The sequence below is a fragment of the Salarias fasciatus genome, chromosome 19 (genome assembly GCF_902148845.1).
Source record: "Salarias fasciatus chromosome 19, fSalaFa1.1, whole genome shotgun sequence".
NCBI classification, from domain to species: domain Eukaryota; kingdom Metazoa; phylum Chordata; class Actinopteri; order Blenniiformes; family Blenniidae; genus Salarias; species Salarias fasciatus.
In genome coordinates, this window is record NC_043763.1 from 2,692,790 (window position 1) to 2,718,362 (window position 25,573).

Sequence of the window (25,573 nt, forward strand, 5' to 3'; positions counted from 1 at the left end):
TTAAAAAAGAAGTGCTTTTTCATTCAAAGTAAATGAAGCAAACTGAGTACAGCAAAACGACGACACTCGCTGAACACGCAGTGAGAAAACGCCAGAGTCCAGGTGCAGCCGGGTTTTCCCGTCCAGCTCCAGTCCAGTCATCTCCATAGCATGTTGCACACGCACACGCACACGCACACGCACACACACGAGTCTCCGGGGAATGTGACAGCTCCGTGCTTCACACACGGCCTTCAGGACTCCAGCAGCTCCGGAGACGTGAAGGAGAAGTCTCTGAACTCGTCCTGGTTGATGGAGGGGATGAGCGGCTCGTCGATGGGCGTCAGGGTGGGCTCCTCCTGGGTGAAGTCCGGGTCGAAGTTGTTGACGTCCTCTGGCGTTTTCTGAGGGCGAGGGGCGCAATGAAAACAGTGAAAAGCCTGCGTGGCGTCCGCCGCGTGCCGTTCGGCGGGTCACTCACTATCCTGGGCTTGAAGGGCGCCTCCATCTCTCGGCGGTTCAGCTTCTCCCAGTCGATGCCGGTGAAGAAGGGGTGGGCGGTCACGGCGCTCTCGCCTCCCTCCGACGCCACGCAGCCCAGGCGGCGAGCCGGGTTCTTGTTCAAGAACTGCGGAGGCCGAGAACGAACAAGGTTAGCAGCTGGCAGCGCGAGTCGTCCGTCTGTCTTTCACCCACAGCCATCAAAGCTTATTATGCATGAAGGTTTATCGTAGCTGGAGTCAGCTGATTGTTTATTTCAGGTCGGAACTCAGTCGGGAGCTGTGATGTTTATTATTCATCCAGATCGGACCAGATTTCCATGGCAGGAGGCCAAACTGACGGCGAGCCAGCTCATCCAGTCAAGCCCCGCCCCTCTACTACAGAAAGCAGAAGAGACGAGCACGCCCTCGATTGTGTTCGGCAACTCCCAGGTTGCTTCAGTAGGACAAAGTTCAGCTCAGTGCGGCGAGTCTCAGCTTCCCCGAGAGCACAGCCAAACAATGGCCTGAAGGACACGCCCCGCCTTCATGTCTTCCTTTTTATTGTTGTTATTTTTTTGAAGCGCTGCTGTCAAGAGTTGAGAGAGCAAACTTAATGTGTTTCTCAAAACCGTCCCGGCTGGAAGTGGTTTCAGACGAGGGAACAACAAACTAATGGGGCTGCGTCTCCTCGGTGACAGCGTGAGATTAAACGCCCTCTCACTATCTCCACCTCCCAGAGCTTCTTCAAAGGCATCAAATCACACCTCCCTGGTGTGAGGCGAGTCGGTGGGATTAATGCTCACTTATTCATATATGTATATTTTTAGTACGAGGGTGTCTAAAGTTTTCAGTTTAGTTCACTAAAGTGGGCCAAGCCAGTATAATGGAAGAAGTGAAATATCTTAAAGAAAAATAAGTGCTATTGTAGAAGTGTGACAGTTTCATAGAGCTTCCTGGTGTAAAACGCAGTGAACTGAGCTCAGCTTGTTTTATCAAACCTGCACTCTCCAGTAAAACACTACAAGTGGCACTTACTTTATGAGAGGAATTGAAGACAATGTTTGTTTTAGCACTTTAGCAGACGTCTGACACCCGGCTTTATGTTTTTCACATGAAATTCTCCCTGTTTTCTCCCAGTAAAGTCATAAAACACTGAACGGCGTTGCTCCACGCAGAGCAGCTCTCCTTCTGCTGGATCCAGAATCCAAACAGAAACGTTCGTGTTCGTCTGACACGGTGAATAAATGACATTATATCAGCCGTCTAAAGCTGTTGCACAGTTCTGTGTCGGCAGCTCAGCTCTGACCCCTGTACTGAACTTCATCTGTCATCAATAGTGCATGTGACATCCGACCAAACACTTCTCGTTGAATACAAGCCTAATAAAGTCCACGGTTCAGATGAAATGCAGCAATGTAACGTCTAAATAAACACAGTGAAAAACACACCATGATGCTGGACGTCTGTAAAAGCACCTGTGTTCATATTTTCTTCACAAATAACCAAATTTAAAAAAATCATGCTCATTGTTTAAAACATGCTCTGCTTCTTTTTCAACCTTTTCTTCTTCTGCTGCTTCTTTTTGTGCAGGGTTTACCCCCCGTCTCCCATCAGCAAAGCTGGTTTTCATTATTTAAATTGCACTGAAAAGGGCTGTTTTGATGTTGGAAGGTAAAACTACATGGAAAACTGCATTAGAATGTTTGTAATCAGATTGTATGAGTCCTCGCTCCGGAGGTGGATGCTGGGAGTGGGTCTCAGGCCAAGAAAGAATGAAGCAGTTTTTCTTAGTTTATTGACTTGATGAACTGACTGGAGGGAGAAGTGGCAGAACAGACGGCAGCAGCGTCTTTCTCAATACTTTATGGAGAAAAATGATGAAATGCAGAAGTTACCCAATACGGCCACTTGTTGAATTAAAGTTAACACATCTTCTATGGAGAGACGGTTTCATATAAATTCATGGATTTAGAGTGACTGGATGATTTACGGTGGCTGAAGTGAAACATTTTAAAAGCGAGAAGCAGCAGAGGGGGATGAACCGAGCCACGGGAGCAGAGGTCGGCCGGTTCAGGAGCCTGCAGACCGCACAGCTCCACAACTATTCCACAGAACTACGTGCCATTTTTCCACGGCGGTGCCAGCCTGAGGGCCGGAGCCGGCGGCTCAGAGGAGAGTTTTCTCACTGCAGCAGCAGAGAAGACACACGGCCAGCAGATCACACGAAGGGACTGAATCAGTCTGGTGTTAATGCAGGCCGGGAGGGAAACTGTCAGACACGTGTGTTTAAACACGAGTCAAGCAGAGAAGATTCGTACTGAAAGTTAAAGTTCAAATATTTTGTATTCTCATTAATTTGATTAATACATGTTTTACTGATCCCACATCCTCTACTAAATAAGTCCCATCCTGTGATAGTTCACCGTCACTTCATGTACTCAGCAGATGTGGGCATCATAAGGCCCGCGGGCCACATGAGGGCCTTTAGCTCTGCTGCACCGGCCCTCAGTGTCACTGCAAACTGTGAACCAAATGAAAATGGATTTAGACTTTATTACATCTAAAATTATAACTGTAAACTGTCACCTAAAGAAACTGGTGTTTCAAAAAGCAAAAAAAAATAGTTAATATGAAAAAAATCTGTAAAGTGTCATAAGATGAAAGATACACTATTTAATACTGATCGAAAAGCCTGTTTGCATCAGGAATCCACAGCATCCGAGGTTATGCTCAAACTCTCCTTCCTCAGACATCCTGATAGAAGTACGAGATGACAGCGGCGCTCCATAAAGGCCGAGCAGGGAGGGGAGGGAGCCTCGCCGCGGATCAACCTGCTGTAAAAATAGAGCAGCGGCGCGCAAATCCACTCACACTTCCACGTAACGCATGTCAGCGGGGGCGACCGCACATCAGCAGGGGAGATTGGTTCGGTGCTTCCTCGAGCATGTTGGAATAACGACGAGGATACGAGGAGGAGGAGGAGGAGGAGGGGGAGGAGGAGGAGGAGGGGTGCTGGCGTATTTATAGCCGGGGCGCTGTGGCGGCCCAGTGGACCATGCCTAATATAGTTATGCAAACGGCCCGGGCCAAACAGCTGGCTGGCAGACGCCACCGGGCTGCCGGGGCAGAGAGTCAGAGTCTGAAGGACGAGAGGAAGCGACCTGCTTCACCCAAACACCTTCAGGTCTGAGAGCAGGGAGCTGCAGAGCCGCCAAGCAGGAATCCGGAAAAAATATGTTTTTAAAGTAAATCTTTAAAGATTATTGGATCCTGTCCACGCTGCCGGTCACACGTCACGAAGAAAACACATTGATTTCCTTATCATCACGTCAGATATTTTTACACGGCGTGGAGCAGAGACCACAGCACTTCAGCTTTCACAGGGCGCAGCGTGGATAGAGTGAATAAAGAGTGAACAGAGTGAACACAGGCGGACTCACGGCTCGCAGGATGTTCACCGACTCCGTGCTCAGCCACGACGCGTACACAATCTCTTCATTGAGGATCGACCTCGAAGAGGTCGTCTTCGTTTTCCGCCTCGAAGGGGGCGTGTCACACAGCATCTCGTAGAGCAGGACGCCCAGAGCCCACCAGTCCACCGAGGGCCCGTACAGCATCTCCTGCAGGATCTGAGGACAAACCAAACACTCAGTGTTACAGAAGACCAACGGCAGCGTAAATAAGTGTGAGGAGGAGAGTGAAGGAGGCTTTCATAAATCCAGACACAAAATACAGTGTTTATGGTTAAAGGGCCAGTGCAGAAAATTTAGAGGTTCAACATTAAGGTAAATGTACTCTTCTGACGGTAATCCGAGGCCCCACAGCCTGCGTATGAAGCCCCGGAAGTGAAGACAGCCTCATCTCCTCACTTGCTTCACTTTGTAACCAATGTGTCGTCAAACAAATGATTCAGAGATTTTCCCCTCGTGGCGTCATGCGGGGAAATAAAACACCGATAAGCTATCAGAGCTCACTATCTATACTGAATACATTCAACAAGACACTACACTGAACAAGGCGTACAACCAAGCTAAGTATCGTTTTCAGCCTCTCCTTCTGAGTCACATTCTGGTTTAAACTGGTCAAACGGCAGCATTCCTCAGAGCCACAGCCATAAATCCACCGTAAATATGAAGACATGATAGCAGAAAGCTGCTGCTTCTTCTCCCCGAAATGGACATGGAGAAGGCGTGGACAGATAGAAACACACAGACAGAGACAGACACAGAAACATCCTGTCCTCAGTAGAACTCACTACAGGAACTTTTATATTGGCTGGAATTGAGGACCAAGGCTGATTTGAGGAAACACACTGTGAATACAGTGTTGTTGACCCTCTGACACAGTGTCAGCGACACCCACATGAAGTCATCATAAAACAACACGTGACAATACCTGACCTTTGGGTGATGCCGATGCTGGACATTAGGTGGCAGTGCTGAGTCAGATTCGCTTTCGTTAGAAGTTGTAGGAAAAAAAAAAAAACACCTTTTCGTGGTTAAACCTTAATTCTGCTTAAACTGACAAATGCTTCTATCTATAAGTAGGAGATGTACGCCAGCATTAACGGAGAGATTGTTAGGGAAAAGTTAAATACACCTGCATCATTGAGAGAATTTTTTCTTCTTTAGTTTTCTTCTTTGACTGAATGAATTATTGATTTTAAGAGGACAGATCAGCATTTGGCATGCTTTTTGCTTCACCCAGCCCCTTCAAAAGCTAATTTATTACTGTGGAAAACATGAAACTAATCAATAATCCAATCAGTCATTCATCCAGTCAAGCATTCCTTCACTCAATCAACCCGCATAAAATATTGAGCCGCTGCAGACAGGCGGCTGATTTCCTTCCATCTTTGCAGCTGCGGGTGAAAATGTGAGCAGTTTCCCTCGGTGTGAACTGACCTCGGGGGCGATGTAGTCCGGGGTCCCACAGAACGTCCCGGTGGTCACGCCCTGGACGATGCCCTCTTTGCACATGCCGAAGTCCGCCAGCTTGCAGTGGCCGTCTTTGTCCAGGAGGACGTTGTCCAGTTTCAGATCCCTGCAGCGGAAGACGGAGGAGCCAGGAAGAGAAACGGACGTGTTGATACGAAACGCAGTTTTTATGCACGTTAACACAACTCAAAGGGCTTTAAAGGAGACTGAATACAAAAATAAAGGAAGGAGAAAACAGTAAATATCAGAGAAACGGCATTAAGTTTACTACAAGAGTGAGTAATAAAAAAAGAGCAATAGAAAGGGGTGAAATTACCTGAAAGAAGACAAATAATACTAATCCAAAACCAGGTGAAATTAAAGTAGTTGGGCCAATATAGTGAAATAATGAAGAAATATTGTAGTGAAATAAACAATTCAACAGCAATTTAAAAAAAACAACAACAATTGGTGCTTTAAATTTAAAGGAAAGGTTCATTTTTATCTAAATTTATTTTTCAAAACTGTGAAACATCCATATACTTTGTGGTTATAAACTAGAACATTACAGCAAAGTAATATTCATAAAAAGTATTATCTTAAAAGGCATGAGAATTGCAAATTTCCCAGAATATTATAATATTAAATTTGAACTAAATGAAAAAGTAATTAACTTTCAATGATTTTATAAATCCTGGAAAAGCAACTGTACTAATAACGAAGCAACCGTTGTGCTCCGTCAGTAGATTTTAGCCTGTTTCTGCTTCTGACTGGAAGAAGAAACAGAGGCAGGAAAAGCTCCAGTCATCCCAGGACACTGAAGCTGTTGTAGCAGAGAGACGACCGGAGCATTAAGAAAGGTTTTAACATGCAGACGGCTGCTCGGCTCGGCCAGGAAAAAGAAAAAAAAAAGAAGCAAAAACTGCTCGAATGTCAATATTTATTCTGCTCCCACTGCGCCAATTTGTCTTTCTCTGTTTCTTCAGTCTGCTGTTTGTGCGACAGGTGAGGAAAATAGAGTCTCTACTGGAGGAAAATGGAGAGTCTGATGCTTCCTGCTTATGAAAACACACCGTCATTCCTCTCAGGACCCTTCAGGAGTGTGTGAGGAGCATCACAGAGCAGACTGGGCCGCACTGATGCGGCTCTGCTGTGCCGGTGTGGAAAAATGTGGCGCTCTGGCTCGGTGTCAGCTGCTGCTTCGTCATCTGACGGGGAGATTAAACCTGCTGAGTGAAGGCCGCTCTAATCTGTGATCAGATGGCCTGTCCTCACACTAAGGTCATTTAAAAGAGGCGGCCTGAAGCCGCGCACGCACACACACAGACACACACACGCCAATTCTTCCCCAGCAGAGGATGTTTGTTTTCTGTTGGTACCGTATGAACAGTGAGGAACACTGCCGCCGGCCGCCGCCGCCGCCGCTCGCCGGTTTGTTTTGGACGGACGTGATTCGCTCTTTTCCTCCTAAAGCTGATTGTGTAACCTGAACTCATAAGCTCAGGGTGTGTGTGTGTGTGTGTGTGTGTGTGTGTGTGTGTGTGTGTGTGTGCTCCCGCCAGCTGAATGAATGAGCTCCAGAGCTAAACAGCTTCAGCGGGTGAACCGCCTCACTCGAGGCTGCGGGTTCAAACCCCGGTTCCTCTTCCCACGTCAGCGTGTGGCATGGAAGCCGTCACCGCCAGCGTGTGTGTGAGCGGACGATAAGACTCTCAGCCAGAGGTGTTCGCAGACGGCTGCTGCAGTCGGGAAAAATGTGAAATCTGAAGTGAAGCAGCGCTGTACTGATTAAAAAGTAACCGCCGCTCGCCTGATGCTGATATTAATAAAGAGACGCTCCAGGGTCCAAAGTCTGAGTGAAAAACTGCAGAGCTGACAACTCTGAGCCCACAGTGAGAGACAGCTGCACCAACATGGAAATGTCTTCAAGAGGAAGTGGTGAGAAGAAGTGTGATGCAGTGTGACGGTGCGAGCCACTGTTTCTTTGTCACTATGGTTAAAAGACAACAGAACATGTAGATGAAAAGGCTGCGATAGTTAATGTTTATTTAATGTTCAGCAGAGCGTTTTACGTTTCGGGACGAGCTGAGAGGTTTTATTTAAACGGGATTATCGGTGAATATCTCACAGCTCTGTCAGAACACAACGAAGATGGTACAAATAAAAACAGCTGGAGATAAGCTGCAGTGTGACTGGGGAGCTCGTTACAGGCTCGTTAAAGGCTGGATTACATAAGAGCACGGAGCTTTTCACGACGCAGTGTTTACCGCCGCTGGATTTCTCCTGAGCCGGCTCGGCCCTCAGAAGCTCTGGGTTCAGACTGTAAACGTACATCTTCATTCATTACACTATTTCACCTCTTTTGAAGAAAAATGAGAAAATAAGAGGATCGTCTTAAACACTGCCATCAGAACACATGCAAATTACACAACAGAGTTTATAATTTGTTTTACTAGACAGGGCGTTTCCAGTTCCTCCTGCGATTCCACGGCGTTATTTTGATGTTTGCATGTGAAGTGTGTGCAGCCTCTTCAGGACGCAGTCATGTTCTGTGGTGCAGGCTGACACAGGACATAAGGATCTCTAAATATAACTCAGGATTTACTGTTCGCTCACATGATGCAACCTCCCTGCACTGTTTTACCCATCATGCACTGGGCCTGGACGGGAGTACAAACAGACTCTGCATCATTTATAGCAACCATAAGTTTTTATGGGGAGGACTCTGCAGCAAGGAGCTTTGTCATTTAAATCTTCTACTTCATCCAGGGATTCAACAGGATGGAGTTAGAATAGGCTTAAAAGCAAGAAGCTGAGAATTCCACATTTTTAGTGTGAATTTCAAAACATGAACTCTAATGTTAAAGTCACAGTACTGCTGTCCACCGGGGGCAGCGTTGAGTTACTCCACTGACTTGTCGGACCTGGACGTGACCGTTCTGGTTCGTCTTTTCAGCCGACACCGCAGAGCTTCAGTTTACTGAGAAGATTTTCAGGCTTTCGATGACTTTAGAGGTCAAACATGGAAATCTAGCTGGTTTCTTTAACGCTAAAAGTCTCATTCCAGCAATGTTAGCGCTGTAAAATCACTCCTTTCTTTTTCTTTTTAATGGTTCAGCCTCCTTCTGGGGTAATATGTGGTCAATAATGTTGTAAACCAAGTTGTATAGTTAATAATAGATTAAATCAACTAACTAAACAACTAGCATGCTTCTTCTCGACTCAACACACCACCTTCTGGTTCAAACTTGTACTGCAGGACAAAGAAGACTGACAAGCTGGATAACTCAGAGACTCCAGTGGAAATACAAACAGGAAAAACTCACCTGTTGACTATATTAATCATATAAACCAAAAGAATCAATATTCTTCTTTGTATCTTGAAGTTAAACTCTAAAATGATGCAAGAACTTGTCCTAATTTTGGGTTCAAGCTTAAAAATGAGGAAAAACAACAAATTCCTTCAAGTATTGGAATATTATGAGTATTTTAATTTTAAAGATTAAAAATCTAAAATTATAAAAATTGACGCAAAAAAGGATGTAAAAAACAAATTATGTAATAAAATAATGGTAATAAATGTAAATGTGTGGTAGTTTCAAAGTTTGAATTAAATTATGGGAAAAATAAACTTTTCCGTTCAAATTTTTTGAGCCACATAAACTGTTTTTCCAAGCTGGGCATTTTTTTTTTCCATCTGACCTATTTTCCTTTGGCAAAACGCGATGCTAATATGATGTTTAGTCATGACTGCGTTTGGGAAAAGACCGAATAAACACTGTGCAATTACAAAAATAACTTCCCAATTGCTGGCGTGAAACAGCAGCTGAGTCAGGAGATTTCGGTAATCTGGAAACTTCTAGTCTGGCCGGTTCCAACCTGTAAATGATGCCTCTGCTGTGCAGGAACATGAGCGCCGAGGTGATCTCCGCCGTGTAGAACCGCGCTCTGCCCTCCTCGAACTTCCTGGACTTCTGGATGTGGAACATGAGATCGCCGCCGTTCACGAACTCCATGACGAAGAAGAGCCGGTCCTGCCGGGTGGATCAGGAGACAACGTTCAGGCAGAACCTCACAGCAGCTCCCAGATCTTTAACCAGGACCAGGACCGCCTCGGATCGCTTGGAGGGCGTTACAGGAGCGCTGCTCATAAATTTCCCATCTTTATAATGGATATCTGTGCAACCGGCCGATGTTTAAAGTTACAGGGGCGAAAAAAAAGGGGTGAAGCACTGATCAAAGTCATAAATCTTTCTTTCTCATTACAGGTTATGGTCGAGAGGTGGTGTGGAAAATGGAGGCCTGGGGAAGAAACACTGCAGGAGGACGTGATTTACAGACGTGGTCATGAGGCGTCCTCGCTGATCGGGACACCCAGGGACAGTCTGCGCCGCTGAATCATCCTCCTCAACGCAGGAATTACTCAGATAATGTCTGACGGGCGAGCGCTGGGCCGAGCGAGATGATTGATCGTTTCCACCGCCTCACGAGGAAACGCCATTCAGCATCGCCCGACACACTCTCTCTGTGCGATTTCAGATTGAAGTGTTTGTTCAGGGTTCCTTATCTGACACCAGACTCTGTTTGAACAGGCACAAACTATTTTCTGTTCAAATATTCAGATGAAGACAACAATCCAACCCGAGCAGACATTTTCCTGATTAAATCACTGAGTTCATAAGTGAAAGTAACTCTAAATGCATTTTAACTTGATATTACTGGAAATATATTTAAAAAAAAGACTATCTAATCTTAAATGACATTAATTCATACAATAATGAAATTAGTCTTCCCATTTCATTTAAAGAAAGAAAAACTAAGTTCCTGCTGAACCCGAGAATGGTTCAAAACTGAATAATGAGTTCTGCTCTTTTCTCCAAGAAGAGTTCAAATTTCATTATGTGGAAGTTTTCAGATATTTTAGCGAGTTGTTTGACATAAAATGAAGATGTGTGATGAACTTGTGTGAGTGTGTGTGAGAGAGGTTAATGTAATGACAAATATACAAATAAAAAACTTCTTTTTCTCTGCTTTCTGGAAAAGTTTTGAAAGTGTTTTAATGTTTTTTTTGTAAACATACGAGATAAACTGGAAATCTTGAGGCCCTGATTTTAGGCCCTGCCATAGAGGCTCTGATTGTGAGTTTTTTTCACTGGTTCATGCTGAAGGCTGCAGAAATCCTCTGAGAAACAAGCGGCTTTCAGCAGCATCAGTCTGAGGAGAAACAAAGTGGCTCAAAGGATTTCACACATTCCAGCTGCTTTTTTGATTTCGAGTGCAAAGTCGAAGCATTTGTTGAGCGTTTGGAGCAGAAACTGTGGGAACGACGGCGCTTCACAGCGACAGAACTGCTCCTGCTCAGACTGCAGCAGTAAAACAAAGGGGAACTGGATTTGTCATTTTTGGAAGGTTATCCTGTCATGTCGCTGCGATTAAACTGTGAGCACTAACGGCTCACAGGATGGCTGCATTGTTTTCAGTGTTCCTGCTGCTGCTGTGTGAACGGACATTGTTTTCAAGACGCTACCGGGAAAACACGAAACCTCAAGAATGTAAAGAACAAACACAGCTCAGCTCTTTTTAGGCATAAAGGTTAAAGCTGTCTGACACGCTGTTATAACTGCCTTTAGTCTGAAGTGTGTGTGTGTGTGTGTGTGTGTGTGTGTGGTGTCACTGAGGCACGGTTACTATATTTTGATCAGTGTGAAATAGGTCAGCGAAGGTTCAGCTTTGTAAAGCTGATTAGGATTGTTGAGCCTGAAGAGCATCACTCCTTTCTTTAATGTCTCACCCTGAGGAGTGAGACACTGCTGCCCCCTGCTGGCCAACACAACTTCACACAAAACCTCAAGTCGGTGAACTAAAAAACACTAAACTGTTCAAACTCACACTCAGACGGTGCGCTTAGAGAGGTTCTCACTCTAAAACCACAAATAAAGCCAAAAGCAGAGCAGACGTCTGCAGTGCAATTCTCTAAAATCCCTCAGGAAATCAGCTAAAAATGATTGCAAAGGAGGAAGAGCCAAATTCGTGATGGCTAGAGAACAGATAAAACAAAAAACCAACCTACAATGGCTTAAACAGCTCAGACAGCCTAAATCAAGTCAAAAGGGAAACTAAAAAAATTTAAAAAATGAATCAATAATTAAGCTGATAATTCAAATTAAAATGGCTACAAAACCAGGTAAACACACATTTTGATTACCAGAGGAAACTATATCAGACTTTATCAGCCGTGTTTTTTTACTTTAAAGGTTAAACATGTTTTATTGTTACTGTAGTTGGTAGAATAGTGAAAATAACCTTTTAATTCAAGCATTAAAGCTGTTCTTTGGCTTTGTGAAATTGTAGATACTCTGTGTCACAACAAACAATTAGCTACTGCAGAAAATGATAATCTCAATATAAAGGTTAAAAAAATCCATCTTTTCTCTCACGACTTTATCGTTATCTTATTATAGAGTGAAATGTGATGTTATCACACATAAAACAAAACACGACTCGAATTATGACTGAATCTATGACATATCGTATTGTCACTTTAAAAAAATACTATTTTCTGTCATAACTGTCAAACATCACACATTACAGGGAAATTAAAGGGACGGACTCTTTATTAAAGGATTTCAACCAATCTTTATACGTGACATTCTAAACAGCTGCGCTGTGGTCCCTTCGGTTCTGTCAACATTTCAATTACGACATAAAAAAAGGATGAAAAGTTAAAACAGCAACAAACCATGAAGTAAAGACAGAAAGAGTAGTGCAGTTTCTTCTTTCGGCCAGCAGGGGGTGGCATTTCCCCACATTGACCTTCGCTGGATCACAAACAACTTCCGGTGGTTTTTCAGAGTTGAAGCAGGCAGAGGACTGCTGATAGGTGAGTATTTATGTCAAGTTAACCTGTTTATAGCTGCTGTGTTCACTGCTCAGTGGTTATTTCTGGACAAACGGAGTGTTTATGCAGCAGCATGTTGCACTGCGTGCGTGCGTGTGTGTGCGTGTGTGTGTGTGTGTGCTCACCGGTGTCTGGAAGCAGCAGTACAGCTGTGTGAGGTAGGGGTGATCGCGGGCCAGGGACAGCACCCTCTTCTCCGTCATGGTGCACTCCACGTCGTCGTCCTGCAGGATGATGTCCTTCTTCAGCACCTTGATGGCGAAGACGCGCTCGTTGCTGTTTAGTCTCGCCAGCATCACCTGAAACACGAGACGAAGCACCTCATTCAGGGTGAAAGCAGACGAACAGATGATCCAACACACAAACAAAACCGTGACAGAAGCAACTAAACCTTTAATTTGATCTGTGACTCAGTGAACCGTGCAGGTGCTGTGTGGAAACAGTGCTTTTCTTATTGAGAAAGTGACCCTGCACCTTAATGTGCGTCTCACCACCGTGACGTGAAGCTGGTTAGCGAGTGGGAGGATGACGTAGACTCAAGTAACACTCACGTCTGCTGAGGAGCTCTGATCCTTTCCCAAACACACAATGAAAGCAGCAAAAACAGACCCGTCTTAAACAACCAGCCGTTAGTGAACTCAAACACTTTCTGCTGATAAGAGCAGCCTGAAAGAAACTCCGAGTGGAAACATCTAAAACTGCTCACTTCCCCTTTCTCTGCTTCTATGAATAGTTGGAAATAGTGTTTTCTGAAGCGAGACATAGTTTTTAACTTTGCAAACTGGACGTCTGGGAAATGGAACATCGGTCAATACTTTAACAACATTGTATCTCACACTATCTGATATTGATGCCCTCTGAACCAAATATATCCTCACACCTGTGTTTAGAGAGAGAGAGAGAGAGAGAGAGAGAGAGAGAGAGAGAGAGAGAGAGAGAGAGAGAGAGAGGGGGGGGGGGGCAGGGATAAAGAGAGAGAAACAGAGAAAGTCAGAGAGACACAGAAACATACTTATCAAGAGAACAACATAAAATGTAGAAATACAGATATACTTGTAGAACCTAAAGCTGGATATAAATACGTCTATATCAAGATACACACACACACACACATATATATATATATATATATATATATATATTAATATATACACACACACACACACACATACATATAATTTATGGAAATCCACAAATGGAGAGAACAGAGTTTGTTAAAAAAGAGAAAAGAGGAGAATATAAAGTTCAGAGCTCAGCAGAACAGCAGGCGGGCCACTGGCTACCTTTCCGAAGCTGCCCTTGCCCAGCACTTGAATGAAGGTGAAGTCTGAAATGCCCAGGCGGGGGGGTGAGCTGCTGGGGGTCCAGGCCCTCCCGCCATTCGGACGTCGGCCTCCTCGGCTCCGGTTTCCTGAGCTGTCGGGGGAAACGCACCCCACTGATGAGCGTCGCGTCTAAAAGCGGACGCCACACTGAAGCCTGAGGCTCCGTACCTCGGAGCTCCTCCTGGACAGGCCCTCGGCCTGCAGGCCCATCTCCGCCAGCTTGTTGGCCAGCTCCACGCTGTTCACCCCGCAGCTGGGCGCCACGTTTCCTTTGCAGCGGATGTGGACGTTCATCTTGCAGACTGATGGGAGAAGACACACACACACACACACACGCTGAAAGACGGCGTCCCGACACCGCGACCTGGTGACCTTCGACCTTTCCGGGAGCCTTACTTTTACAGTGCAGCCCCTGCCGGACGATCCCCCACAGCAGCGAGCCGCAGTGGTCGCAGAAGGTGGGAGACTTGTAGTTGTGGATGTTGAACTTGTGTGGGACATTGATGCTGAAGCCTGGGTTGGTGCTTTCTGAGAGAGAGAGAGAGCGAGAGAGAGAAAGAGAGAGAGAGAGAGAGAGAGAGAGAAAGAGCGAGAGAGAGAGAGAGAGAGAGAGAGAGAGAGCGAGCAGAGACAGGACAGATGGGTGATTGTCTCCCATTTCTGTCGTCGTCTCTACAGTGACGTTAAATGTTCTGGTTCAGTGATCGGCTCAGACAGAAAACAGGAACCTGCACCTGAGGTGTGTAGGGTGTGGTGGTGTGTGTGTGTGTGTGTGTGTGGTGTGTGTGTGTGTGTGTGTGGTGTGTGTGTGTATAAAACTATTTCTATTAATTACAGGATGAAATTAACAGCGTTTCTCTCAAAACCTGAGTGCCAAGCGACTGGTGTGCGGTTACCGGCTCTCTCACGGCCTTCTTCTTGTGTGGACACTCTGTAACGACGTGCTGGTGGCATCGCTTGTGAACCACACAGGTACACACTGAGGAGACACACAAGGTCACACTCATAACTCCAGCCGCCGTGTTTTGGCAACTGTGGGAAGTGAGGGAGGAGGAGGAGGAGGAGAGCGCTCACGTTGACACTGGTAGCCCTGTTTCCAAACACACCCCCTGTGAAAGAGGAGGGGACGCATCAGATCCGTTTACAGCGCGCGCGCGCACACACACACCACACACACGGTGGCGGCGGCGGCCGTTCTCCTCACCAGATGAACTCCCTGCAGTGGAAGCAGAAGGTGGGGCTGGCGGAGGAAGGTGGACATGAACTTGTGCCCGTTGATCTGGTGGACCCTGCGCTTCACGGCGCGCTGCCGTTTCCTGGACAGCTGCTTGTACTCTCCTTCACCACGGCGTCGTCTGGTCGACACACAGAAGCTCTGCTGTCAGTCATCCACAGCATCACCCAACAACACTGCCTCACTAAACTCCAACTCAACTCCTACAATATCACAGTAGAAAATCTGATGTCTAATTTCCAGTTAGAGTGTTTTCTCTGTGCCTGAAGCCCGACGGTCCCAAACTGTTTCCACCTGATCCGTTCCACTTCATCATTTCACTGATAGGTTATATCTGGTGCCAACAAGCCAGAGGAAAGAGTCACAAATCCAGAAAATCAAAGACAAATGAAGAAAAGCCACAAAGTGAAGGAACTGCAGACGCACACAGTGATCAGAGTGAGGAGAAAAGTCCCGGTCTGTTAGAAGCACATCATCGACGTAGCGTCCGTCAGAGCAGACACGGTCGCCTGTTTCAGTCTGATCACCCGCAGCTCCACATGTCTCTTTACATTCCTCTGTGAGCTGAACAGTGGCCTGTTTGTGTCCTGTGCGTGTGATCTGCACGTTCTCCCTGAGCCTGCATGGGTTTGCGTGACTCCATGTGGCGGGTTTCTGATCCATCACCGATCTTCCCTGATTCAGAGAACACACACGAGAAGATTCTTCATCAGAGAATCTGCTCCTCACTCTTCCAAATCTCGTGTAGTCAAACGAGACTTTGGGCGGTTTCTCTTCATTCCTATGTTTACATAAGAGAAAAGCTCATTCCCTCTGTACATTCATTCATATCGGCTTCGTTCTGTCAGCGCGCGCACACGGAGCGCCGAGTGTAAGGAATCCGTCAGAAAGTTGAAATGCCATACTATAGTTTGACATAATTTTCTTAGAATTTACCCCACATTTTGATAATAATTCAGTTTATTCATGTTTGGTGAGTTGTTGTTTTTTTTTTTTTTTACTTTTGACTCCTGAGTGGAGCAGTGGAAATAAGTTATTAGCAACAGTCAGTGACAATACAAGATACTTCTTTAAATTACTAAATATCCCAGATTGGATAGTTTAAACCAGAAGTTGAGTTTGATTAGGAAAAGTTTCATCATCCGCTCTGCCTGCTCTGAAGACACAGAGTCCTTGGAAAGTTTTTTCTTCCTCTCATTCTTCTGTGATGGTTAATAATGGAGGTGAATTAAAACACTGGGATTATTGCAGGACTTGCGGAGCTGCAGATGAATGAATCAGATCGGGGATTGGGTCTGAATGGAGGAAATAGCCTACAGTTCATCCAGGAGCGATACAGTTCTAAGGAATAACCACTCACTTTCTGCACTGTTTAGAAACTCTGGCTTTTCTGTTTCTGTAGTGAATATATTTCACAGACACATATTCATGTCTCCAGCACTGACGGCTGAAGGTTTTATTTTTCTTTTCTCTTTATAATAAACAGCGGCATCAAGACCTTGGTGAGGCGGAGCTGTTCAGTCAATCAGGGAGCTTTATTTGGAGGTAGGGCTGAACGATATATCGTTATATCGATATCGCGATATGAACATTCAGGACATTAGTTTCTCAAGATCAACGATATCAAGATTTCCCCTGCTTGCCCTGCATGTCAGCTCGCCCATGCACAGGTCAGGCCAGCCAACCACAAACCTCGTTTACTGGTTGACAGCTGATGGCAGAGGGCGGCTGCAGAATCTGCACAAACGAGTTTGGTGGTAGTGGCAGTGAGTTCTCATAAATAAAACTGCATTTTTTTTTTTGTTTACAATCGTTTTGGTATTATGAAGTTTTATTTTTCTGAAAAATGCTTAACTTTCACTGAAACCATTGTAATATATCGAATCGATATCGAGATATCTGGCATGGATATCGAGATATGAAATTTTTGCCCATATCGTTTCAGCCCTATTTGGGAGGGTGTGGACAGGTTGGCTCTGAGCTGACTGTCTAGCAGGGGCACCACACAAAAACAGGATTTACAATCAGAAATATTAAACATGTTCATTATCTACGATCCGATGCCTCCCGAGCGGCTCCGACCGGAAAAAAATCTCTCTGAACACACCACAGGAAGATCGGACCCAAACTATTGCCTACATCTGACAATCAGACCTTTTCGGCGTCGATTGGGAGGAGAAGCTGGGGCCAGCCCGATCATCCTGAAGTGTGTATTGGCCTTTAGACTCATAATGAATCCACTGGATGAAAAGTGAAGTATTTCTCTGTATGTTAGCCCAAAATGAAAATAAAACAAAATAGCATAAATCAATTCCATGTTTTCCTTTGCCAGTCACCGTGTTGCGTTTGCTGTGAACAGCATGCTTCATCTCAGATCACGAGCGCTCATCAACAACATAGAGGTGTGCTCAATTTATTATAGCGTTCCCTCGCTTTATTACAGCGAAGGAACGCCTTATTTATCCTGTTTGCTCGCTTTATTATGGTGAGGGAACGCTTTAATCACCCGTGCCCACACTATAGAAGGCGTTCCCTCGCCTTAACAAATACTCTGCACCCTGACACCTGCGGGGCTCCGTACTTTTCTCATCCGCTATAGAAGACAAACTGCGAGGGGAAGGCAGAAGCATGGCGGCTGCTGCTGCAGCCTCACAGTGTGTCAAACCTCCGTGCACATCGCGGCCTCTGCAGCTGTGGTTAGGGCGGTGGAGCCATTTGTGAGGTGAGAGCTACACAACCATGACCAGAAGCGGTGTGTTGCTGTGAAACACGCTGGAGGTGGGGAGGGGGGGATGGGGGTTAACTCAGATGACAAGCTGTGAAACCTCTGCGTGTGTTTAATGATCTTCTTGAAAAGGGAAATGACGAGTGTTTGTTGTAGTTCTCAAAAAAAATATTAATTATACTTGAAATAAATGTTTTTGAAGATTTAATTTGATTAAATTTTCACTGCAGCTCATCATAAAAACCTCTGGAAGCAGCGAACGTGCAACCACTGTCTGTCTCTACGTGCACACACACTAACACACACCTTTTCTCTGACATGCTGCAGACAGACGTCAATGAATCAAACCTGAATGTCTCCAGACTGCGTACGTCAGTCTGGACAGTGAAGATGTGACGAAGCGAGGCCGAGCGGCGCTCGGTGACGTACCGTCCACGAAGGATCCGGTGAGCGTGATCAGGACGTACACCTTCCCCTGTGGCTCCAAGTCCATCTGCACACACACACACACACACGATTACTGAGACACACTCACACTGCTAAAGCAAACATTTAACTATACAACGTTTGTAAAACAATAAAATCCAACCCTTCAGCTCTTCTTGGGGCTGTTTATAGGATCTTCACGTTTATTCTGTTCAACTTCACTTTTCAAGAAGCTCTGATTTTATGCTGCACTCTGCTTGAGATTTTGAATTGAATTTACATTTCATTTGATATTTTTTTTCTAAGAATAAGCTGGTTTTTGATCTCTGATATTTTTTTCCATGACTTCTCCTATAAAGAACCCCCAGACTGCTGATAGGACATCTAGATAAACAAAGTTTTCTGCTCATATACTGCAGAAAAATCAGCAGCATGTCTTCTATTTTCAACAACATTCTGCATAAAACATACTGAAAAACTAGAAGATATTTAAGGACGAAGTTATCTTAGAAAGAGGGAGCAGAAAAACATTCAATTAATTGACATTTTCAGACAATATAAATCAAAATAATCCAGCTGTTGAACCTAAGTGAAGCAAAGAAATTAAAAAGTCACTTTCAGTCCAAACATTTAAGAGATAAGTGAAGAAAATGTGTGTGAGAGCGGTTTTCGATTCAAAGCGAACCTTCATCACAACATGAGTGGAGGCTCAGACTCACTGCTGAGTCTCCTCTCAGTATTGTACATAATGTGTGAGGAATCCGGGCAATGCGACAAAACCGCAGAGCAGGTCGGGGCCGGCCGGGCCTGTGGAAGCCAGCGTGGTGACGTGATGCCGCGCCGCGAGTTATTTTTGCTTCGATATCTCCACCTACGTTCAGACGGCGGCTCTTTCCGTAGGTGGACATGATGCAAGAAACTTCCTGCAGCAACCACTGAGTGGAACTTCTGCCACTGCGCGAAGCTCAGCGCTATTTGTGCTGCATGTACGCCCACGATGGAAAATGCTCACAGAGAAAAGAGCATGTGCAGCGTAAATACAGCGTGAAGTGGACCTGCTCTCGTCTTGCACGTCCGCCTCAGACGCTGCTCTCTACCTCTGGTTTCAGATACCTGCTCACATCCTGAGGCTGGCTGGAAGTCCGGCGTGAAACTTCCGCTTTGTGTCTTATCTCTGGTATTTTTCTCCTCTGTTTACCTGTGGAGCTGAAAAGCAGCGACGCATTCATGACTGGAATTCCTCTCTGCTGGGCTCCTGCACCTCAGACTGTCACCTCAAAGATACTCACATTTTTACGAGTCTGCCGAGAAAACTCATTGTTCGCCAACTATTGCTTGTGAGGAACATTCGGCTCTCAGGGAACCTGCAGGCATGTAAAAACTGTGGCTGAGCGCTGCTGATCAAACTGACGTGTGGTGAGCGGCGGCAGCATGATGCTGGAGTTTTAAAGCAGAACATCAAACGCTGCGTCACGTATGAAGCAACATCTGCGTTTAAACGCCGCCTCAGCAGCGGCAGAATATACAGGAGGTTAACACCAATCAACAAGTCCAATCATCTTCCTATGAGGCCTGACATGTCATGGAAGTTACACGGCGTTATTTATATGAAAACAGTCAAGAGAATCCCAACCAGCTTCAAGTGGTTCAGAACAAAAACGGTGTGATTCGGATTGCACAACATCAGGAAAACAAGCGAAATGAACTCATGCCGAATATAGCGATGAAGATAAGATCTGTCATTACCTCATTTTCTGGAGAATCGATTAAACTTTTCTTTTTTTCAGGTGTTTTTTGAGTCATGTGTCTCATAGTATATGAAGACACAGTATGTCCACTCTGGGATCACTAGACGGTCTGAGTCAAAACAACACTGCAGGACCACAGAAAAAAACCCCCAATACAGCTGGATCGCACTGACATCTAGTTATAGACAAATAATGGACGTATGGCCCAGAAAAGAGGGTGAACATTGAACACTACACCTGCAGGTCAATATGTTTGGCCAATCAGATCCTTCCTTCATGAAAGCTCCACCCCTTAAAAAGTACTTAAGTAGACTTCAGAGGAAAACATAGCAGGACCTCTGGGACAGGTAGATTACAGGCGGTTTAATGCATCAGAAAAAGCTTCCAAATAACTGAAACGGAGGTCAAACTCATGTGCGTGAGCGTCAGCAGGTGGGAGGGAAAGAAAACGAGCCTGATGGTCATGTGGCGATGAGCAGAGACTTCCAGTACTCTGGGAGTGAAACGAGGAGGAGTCTCCCAGACAGTAACTTCAGCAACATTCAGAAGAGAATTTTAACTAATCTTTTCATGTAAATATCTTGGCGTGAGTGTTTAAAACAGCGAACCCTCCAGCAGTGATCAGCTGGTGGGAAAACAGTGAGAAACATCAGCCTGGGCATGTGGAGGCTTGAAACATGTGGCACAAACCAGCCGAGCACACACACACACACACACACACACACACACACACACACACACTCTCACACACACATCAGCGACCAGTCACTTCTTCTGAAACTGCAGACAAAGCTTCACTTTCACACTTCCCCCTCAGCGCTCAGGGTTGGACTGAAAATGTGTGCAAAGCACTTCTGAGTGTAGCTGAAGCGCCGGAGGCCTTCACGACCTTCACGACCCACTTACACCACCACCACGTTCCCACAGAGGCCCAGCGCAAAGAAACACCATGGAGGAGGGTAACTGCTGGAGAGGTGTTGGCCTTAAAAAGTAGAAAAGAACAATAAACTATTGAATGAACATCAGATATAAAAAGACTAAAGACTAAGCTCTCATGCTGCGGTCATCTGAAGGTTTTGCCCTGGAACCTGGTTTATTAGTGCTAAAGCCTGCGGGCTGTGTGGTTCTACATGCTCAGTGAATAAACACGATCTGATTTACAATGAGGGCGAAATACAGGCTAGCATCATCAGTGAGGCCCTGACAAATTAATATCAGAAAATAAGACAATATAAATGTGCAACAGTCGCAGGCTGTAGGCACAAATTCCACTGATGACATTTATTACATCAGTTCCCTCAACGGGATCCAGTGGAGATTTCCTTCTTGGAACGAGACAAAGGGAGAGAGTGAGTTTGGAGCTCATCCAGCCGGTTTTACTCTCGGCAGATGAGAAGTGACGCTTCTGCTTTACTTTCATTCTAAAACTCATTTTGCGGACGTGTTTAGTCAACTCTGCTGCTGAAGTGGCTTCATGGTTTCTGCCTCTGTTTACTGTCGGTTCATTATGAGTGTCTGCCGTCTGCCTGGAACCCGCCGCTGCTTTCTAATCCCGCAGGAGGAAAACAACAATAACAGATGGAGGTGAATGTGTCTGATTAGGAGAGCTTTCCCGGACAGGTTCGTGTTACTCTCTGAAACACCTGCAGAGACTTAAAGCCCCACAGGGATGAAACCAGTCAGCAGAGGGGGAACTCCACTCTGAGGGCCAGTCTAGTGTGAATCTAGGTGACAGTGGCACATGTAACCCACTTTGAAGTTTCACTCTTCATAACTTCAGTTTATAAGTCAAGAAAAATGTAAAAACACAGCATCCAAGTGTCCTCAGTTAAAAATTAAAAAAAAGCTGAAACAACAGTTGACTTTTCCTCTGATATTCTAAAGTGCAGTTTGCGTCTAAACTCTGGACACTTTGTGGAAGTTGAAGTGTGAAGTTAGAAATATAAACCCGTCTGCACAGTCATGGCGAAGCGATCGTCTCCGCTTGAATGTTTCCTCAACGGTTTGACACCCCTGCTGCGTGCACCAGCATGCGGTTTCAGCCCAGCCACGGCGAACCAGCCGAGCCCAGAGCAGCGACACACGAGGAGTTCCTGTCCGGCGCGCACACCGCCGCGCACATGCAAATGTGAAAAAAAAGAGAAGCGGCAGCGGTGGTCTCCTGCAGCAGGGCAGGATTCAAGTTCAGACAAGACGGAGGTGAAGTTTTCAGGCATGAAACTCCTCAGGTTAATAACCGTTCACACACACACACACACTCACAATATGACAAGGAAAGCAACAATCAGTCCTATCTAACAGTGAATTAACTTCTAAACCCTCTCAAGCTCTTTCACTTCATCGCTCTGCTTTCTTTTTGTCCCATAATGCAAAGTACACAACACATTTAATCACTTCTGAGGCTCCAACACACTTGAACTGATGAGTCACACTCACACACACAATTATTCACAGACTCACACACCAGTGGGTGACAGCTGCTGTGCAACACGCTCACACACACACACACACACACACACACACCACTGGAAGGAACTTGGTCAGGGCGAGGTGGGGAATCGGACTGGTTACCCTGGGACTGATTTTGAATGACAGAAGAATTGGATAAAATAATAAATAGAAGGTGAAACTGATTTCATTTGTAACCAAAATTCACCCAGGCAGTCTTCAGATCAGTCATTAAAAAATGTCTTTTATTGTGAAAACAGGTGAGAGGCTTGAGTTTCAATGCTTTAACACACTTTTTAAAATGTCACATTAGTGTCCGCAGCTCCCACCAACCGTGACTCCACTTCATTCTTTAGCCTCCTGTTTCTTGGCTTTTGCTATCAATATGGAATAATGATGGTTGTCAATCAGTTCTTAATGAGTAATCACATATTTTTTTTAATTAGTCACAGCTTACCGTCATGTGGTGTGCAGAGGTTGGAGGGTGGAGAGGCTTGAATCCCACCACTGTGGGTCCCCTGAGGAAGACCCTTTACCTCCTGTCAGGTTTCTTTATTACATACATAATAATGAATACAATAGATTTGGGGCAGCAGTTGCATTTGGGGCAGCTGCCATGCAAGGTGCTCAGTCCACCCACTGGGAGCAGTCTGGGGCTTCAGTGCCTTGCTCAAGGACAGATGGGGGGTGGGAATCACACCAGCAACGTCTTACTGAGAGAATGAAAACTCTACACCGGAGTCTCAGCCACCCAAGGGAAATTATCAAAAACGCAACTTTCTGCCAACATTCTGACTTGTTTCCACGGCAACGGGGGAAACGCAACCTTCCCGTCTGTTTCCAGAATGCAACGCTGTTTCGTAAATTACACTCTTTTAGAGGAAAACACCTAAACTTAGCCACTTTTGAGACATATATGAATGAAATGCAGACTAAAAATATTAATAACCCAGAAGATAAAATGTCAATCAACTTTGGCTGGCCCCGCTGGGGGTCGCACCCCTCTGGTTGGGCATCACCGGAACCAGAGCGACTCACCCACCATCCCTCGTAGGTCTCCCCCGGTGGTGGAGGTCTCCATCAGGTCCTGGAACTGGATGGTGCAAGTTGGCCACGAAGTCGTCGTAGCCGATGGGCGTGTCGTGGAAGACGGCCAGCTCGATGAGCCTGCCGTCCGCCACGTCCAGGCAGAACTCCTCGTTGTAGGTGGCTGGTTGGTCTTCTGCTTGGTGTGGCGTCTGGGCCCAGCTTGAAGTCGTCCACCTTCACCACGATGTAGGGGTCCAGCGCCGGGGCCGGCTTGTTGAAGATGACCGAGTGGGCGCTGGGAGTAGGAGGTGGGCTTCAGGGCCCACCGCCTTCGCCGATCCGCAGCTTCAGGTAACCTTTGAACTTCATCTCGGAACCGGCGAGCGCGCGGACCTTTCGGCGAGATAAAAAAAAAAAAACAAAGTGAACTCTAAAAAATATGTCCGCAAAGTCTTCACATTAACTCCCACCTGAAAGAAACAATGTGTTCCTCCACCGAGTGAGCTGAGACCAGCATTCTGACACACACACACACACACACACACACACACACTTTCTGTCAGTGCCACCGAACGCCGCTCACACACACTCTCCGTGTGACCTGCTTCACGGAGCTCCAGTAAATAGGAAGCAACAACTAAGAGCAGCGGTGCCGCCGAGCAGGGGGAGGAACAAGTTTCCGCATGGACACACACACACGACACACACACACACACACCCACACACACACACACACACACACACACACGGTTTTGATGTGTCACGTGGCTTCGTTTACAGTCATGTTGGGACTGTATTTCCCATGATGCATCAGTAGGTTAATGTTTTACAGGCTCATTCGTTCATGTGAATCCCGATTAGCAATAGTTTTATCTTTCTACATTTGTTTTCATTTATTTATATTTTTCTTTTCAGTGTTTTTTTTTCAGTTTGTTTCGTGTCTTTTACTTGTTCAAAATAAAGCTCAAATCCAATCCTTAAAGAAAAGAATTCCATATTTCCTCCCTTTTTCAAGACTAGGCTGTCAAACATAAGGGCCCATGGGCCAAAGCCGGTCCGTAAAACAATACAATCCGGCCCATCAAACCAGCAAACAAATTGGCAGGTAATATACTGTGAATCAAAGGTTATTTTGTTTGTCTGCTTTTTAAACATTTTATTCTTATTGTTCAGTTTATTCCACTTTGTTTATTCATGTTTTTATATTGTGTTTGTCATGGAAAGAGAAGTAGTCTCAGGGTATGGTATGGGGAGAAAAAAATTAATTAAAAGCTGAGGTCTGAAAAAAATTATTTTTTTTTCAACAGAAAACTCACTCACCCTCACTTTTCACTCAGAATCATTTCCGACGCTTTAAAGAGAAGCTCTTCATGCAGGCGGATTGATCTTTTGGGGGGCCAATTCCATCCCAGTTCTGTCCCAGTTCTGTCCCAAGCGCCGCATGTTTGACATCCCTGCCCCACATCAGACAGCTTAACATCTGTCCTCACCAGTTTTCGGACTTGCAGATTAAATGATTTCTCTATGAATTCAACTTTCTCCTCATAAATAGCTTTGTGGTTGTTAAGTACCTCAGTGAAAACATTTAATGTTTGAATGATTTAAGAAAATACGTGAAGAACTTAAAACTTATTTGCATAAATTGATTGTAATTTATTATTGTTGTTGTTGTTGTCGACTGATGAAAACAATGATGGAATCACAGTATTAATATATTTATGATTGACAATAACGTTTCTACAGATTCATTGAATAATTTATGACACAGATTCCCTCACAGTAACCAGGAATTGGTTCATAAGTGGGTCGTTGTTGTTGAAGTTGAGAGCCCATACTAGATATTAAAACCTTTATTTATGATTTCATGTTTGTGTACCTGGCTGTAGCAAGGTTTGTCCGGTGATTTTTAATATGGGAAATGCTGCCCTCTGCTGGCAGACGTAACGAACTGCACGGTTCTGTCTTTCTTGTGGAGCTTGTTTGTGGATGTCCTGTGAAATCTGTAATCTAGTAAATGGGAACTTCCCATCTGGTAATCATCTTATTTCTCAGCTGCGTGAACACAGCATTATTTAGCCATTTCTGTTATTTCTCACTGCAATTTATGGACTCTACATTTTACTTCATGGTTTGTTGCTGTTATATCTTTTTGTCCTTTTTATATTTCAAATAAAATGTTGAGAAGGTATTGACTCTCACTTATAGATGATCTTTGTTAAGGTCTTTTGAAAAAGATGTTAAATGAAATTGAAACTTTCTTCTTAAACTGCTCATTCTAAAATGCAAAGAAACATTTTAGTGTTGACAAAATGTTTTTATTCAAAGCACCACAGAGATGATCACATTGGTTGTACAATAAACAA

The 25,573-nt window shown here is 45.2% G+C and overlaps 1 protein-coding gene across 1 annotated transcript; it reads right to left on the minus strand.

The window, feature by feature from the left end:
- On the minus strand, positions 1-23,594 carry prkcha (protein kinase C, eta, a). Its single transcript, XM_030116921.1, is given in 22 exon segments — positions 1-383; positions 461-607; positions 3,902-3,970; positions 3,972-4,015; positions 4,018-4,090; positions 5,366-5,504; positions 9,257-9,411; positions 12,401-12,574; positions 13,559-13,621; positions 13,623-13,691; positions 13,769-13,902; positions 13,997-14,128; positions 14,466-14,579; positions 14,675-14,709; positions 14,805-14,839; positions 14,841-14,935; positions 14,938-14,955; positions 17,989-18,052; positions 23,224-23,286; positions 23,288-23,388; positions 23,391-23,421; positions 23,424-23,594. Coding segments are annotated over 22 exon segments (2,061 nt in total). The 5' UTR covers positions 23,580-23,594; the 3' UTR covers positions 1-233.
- Between the last annotated feature and the right edge of the window lie 1,979 nt (positions 23,595-25,573).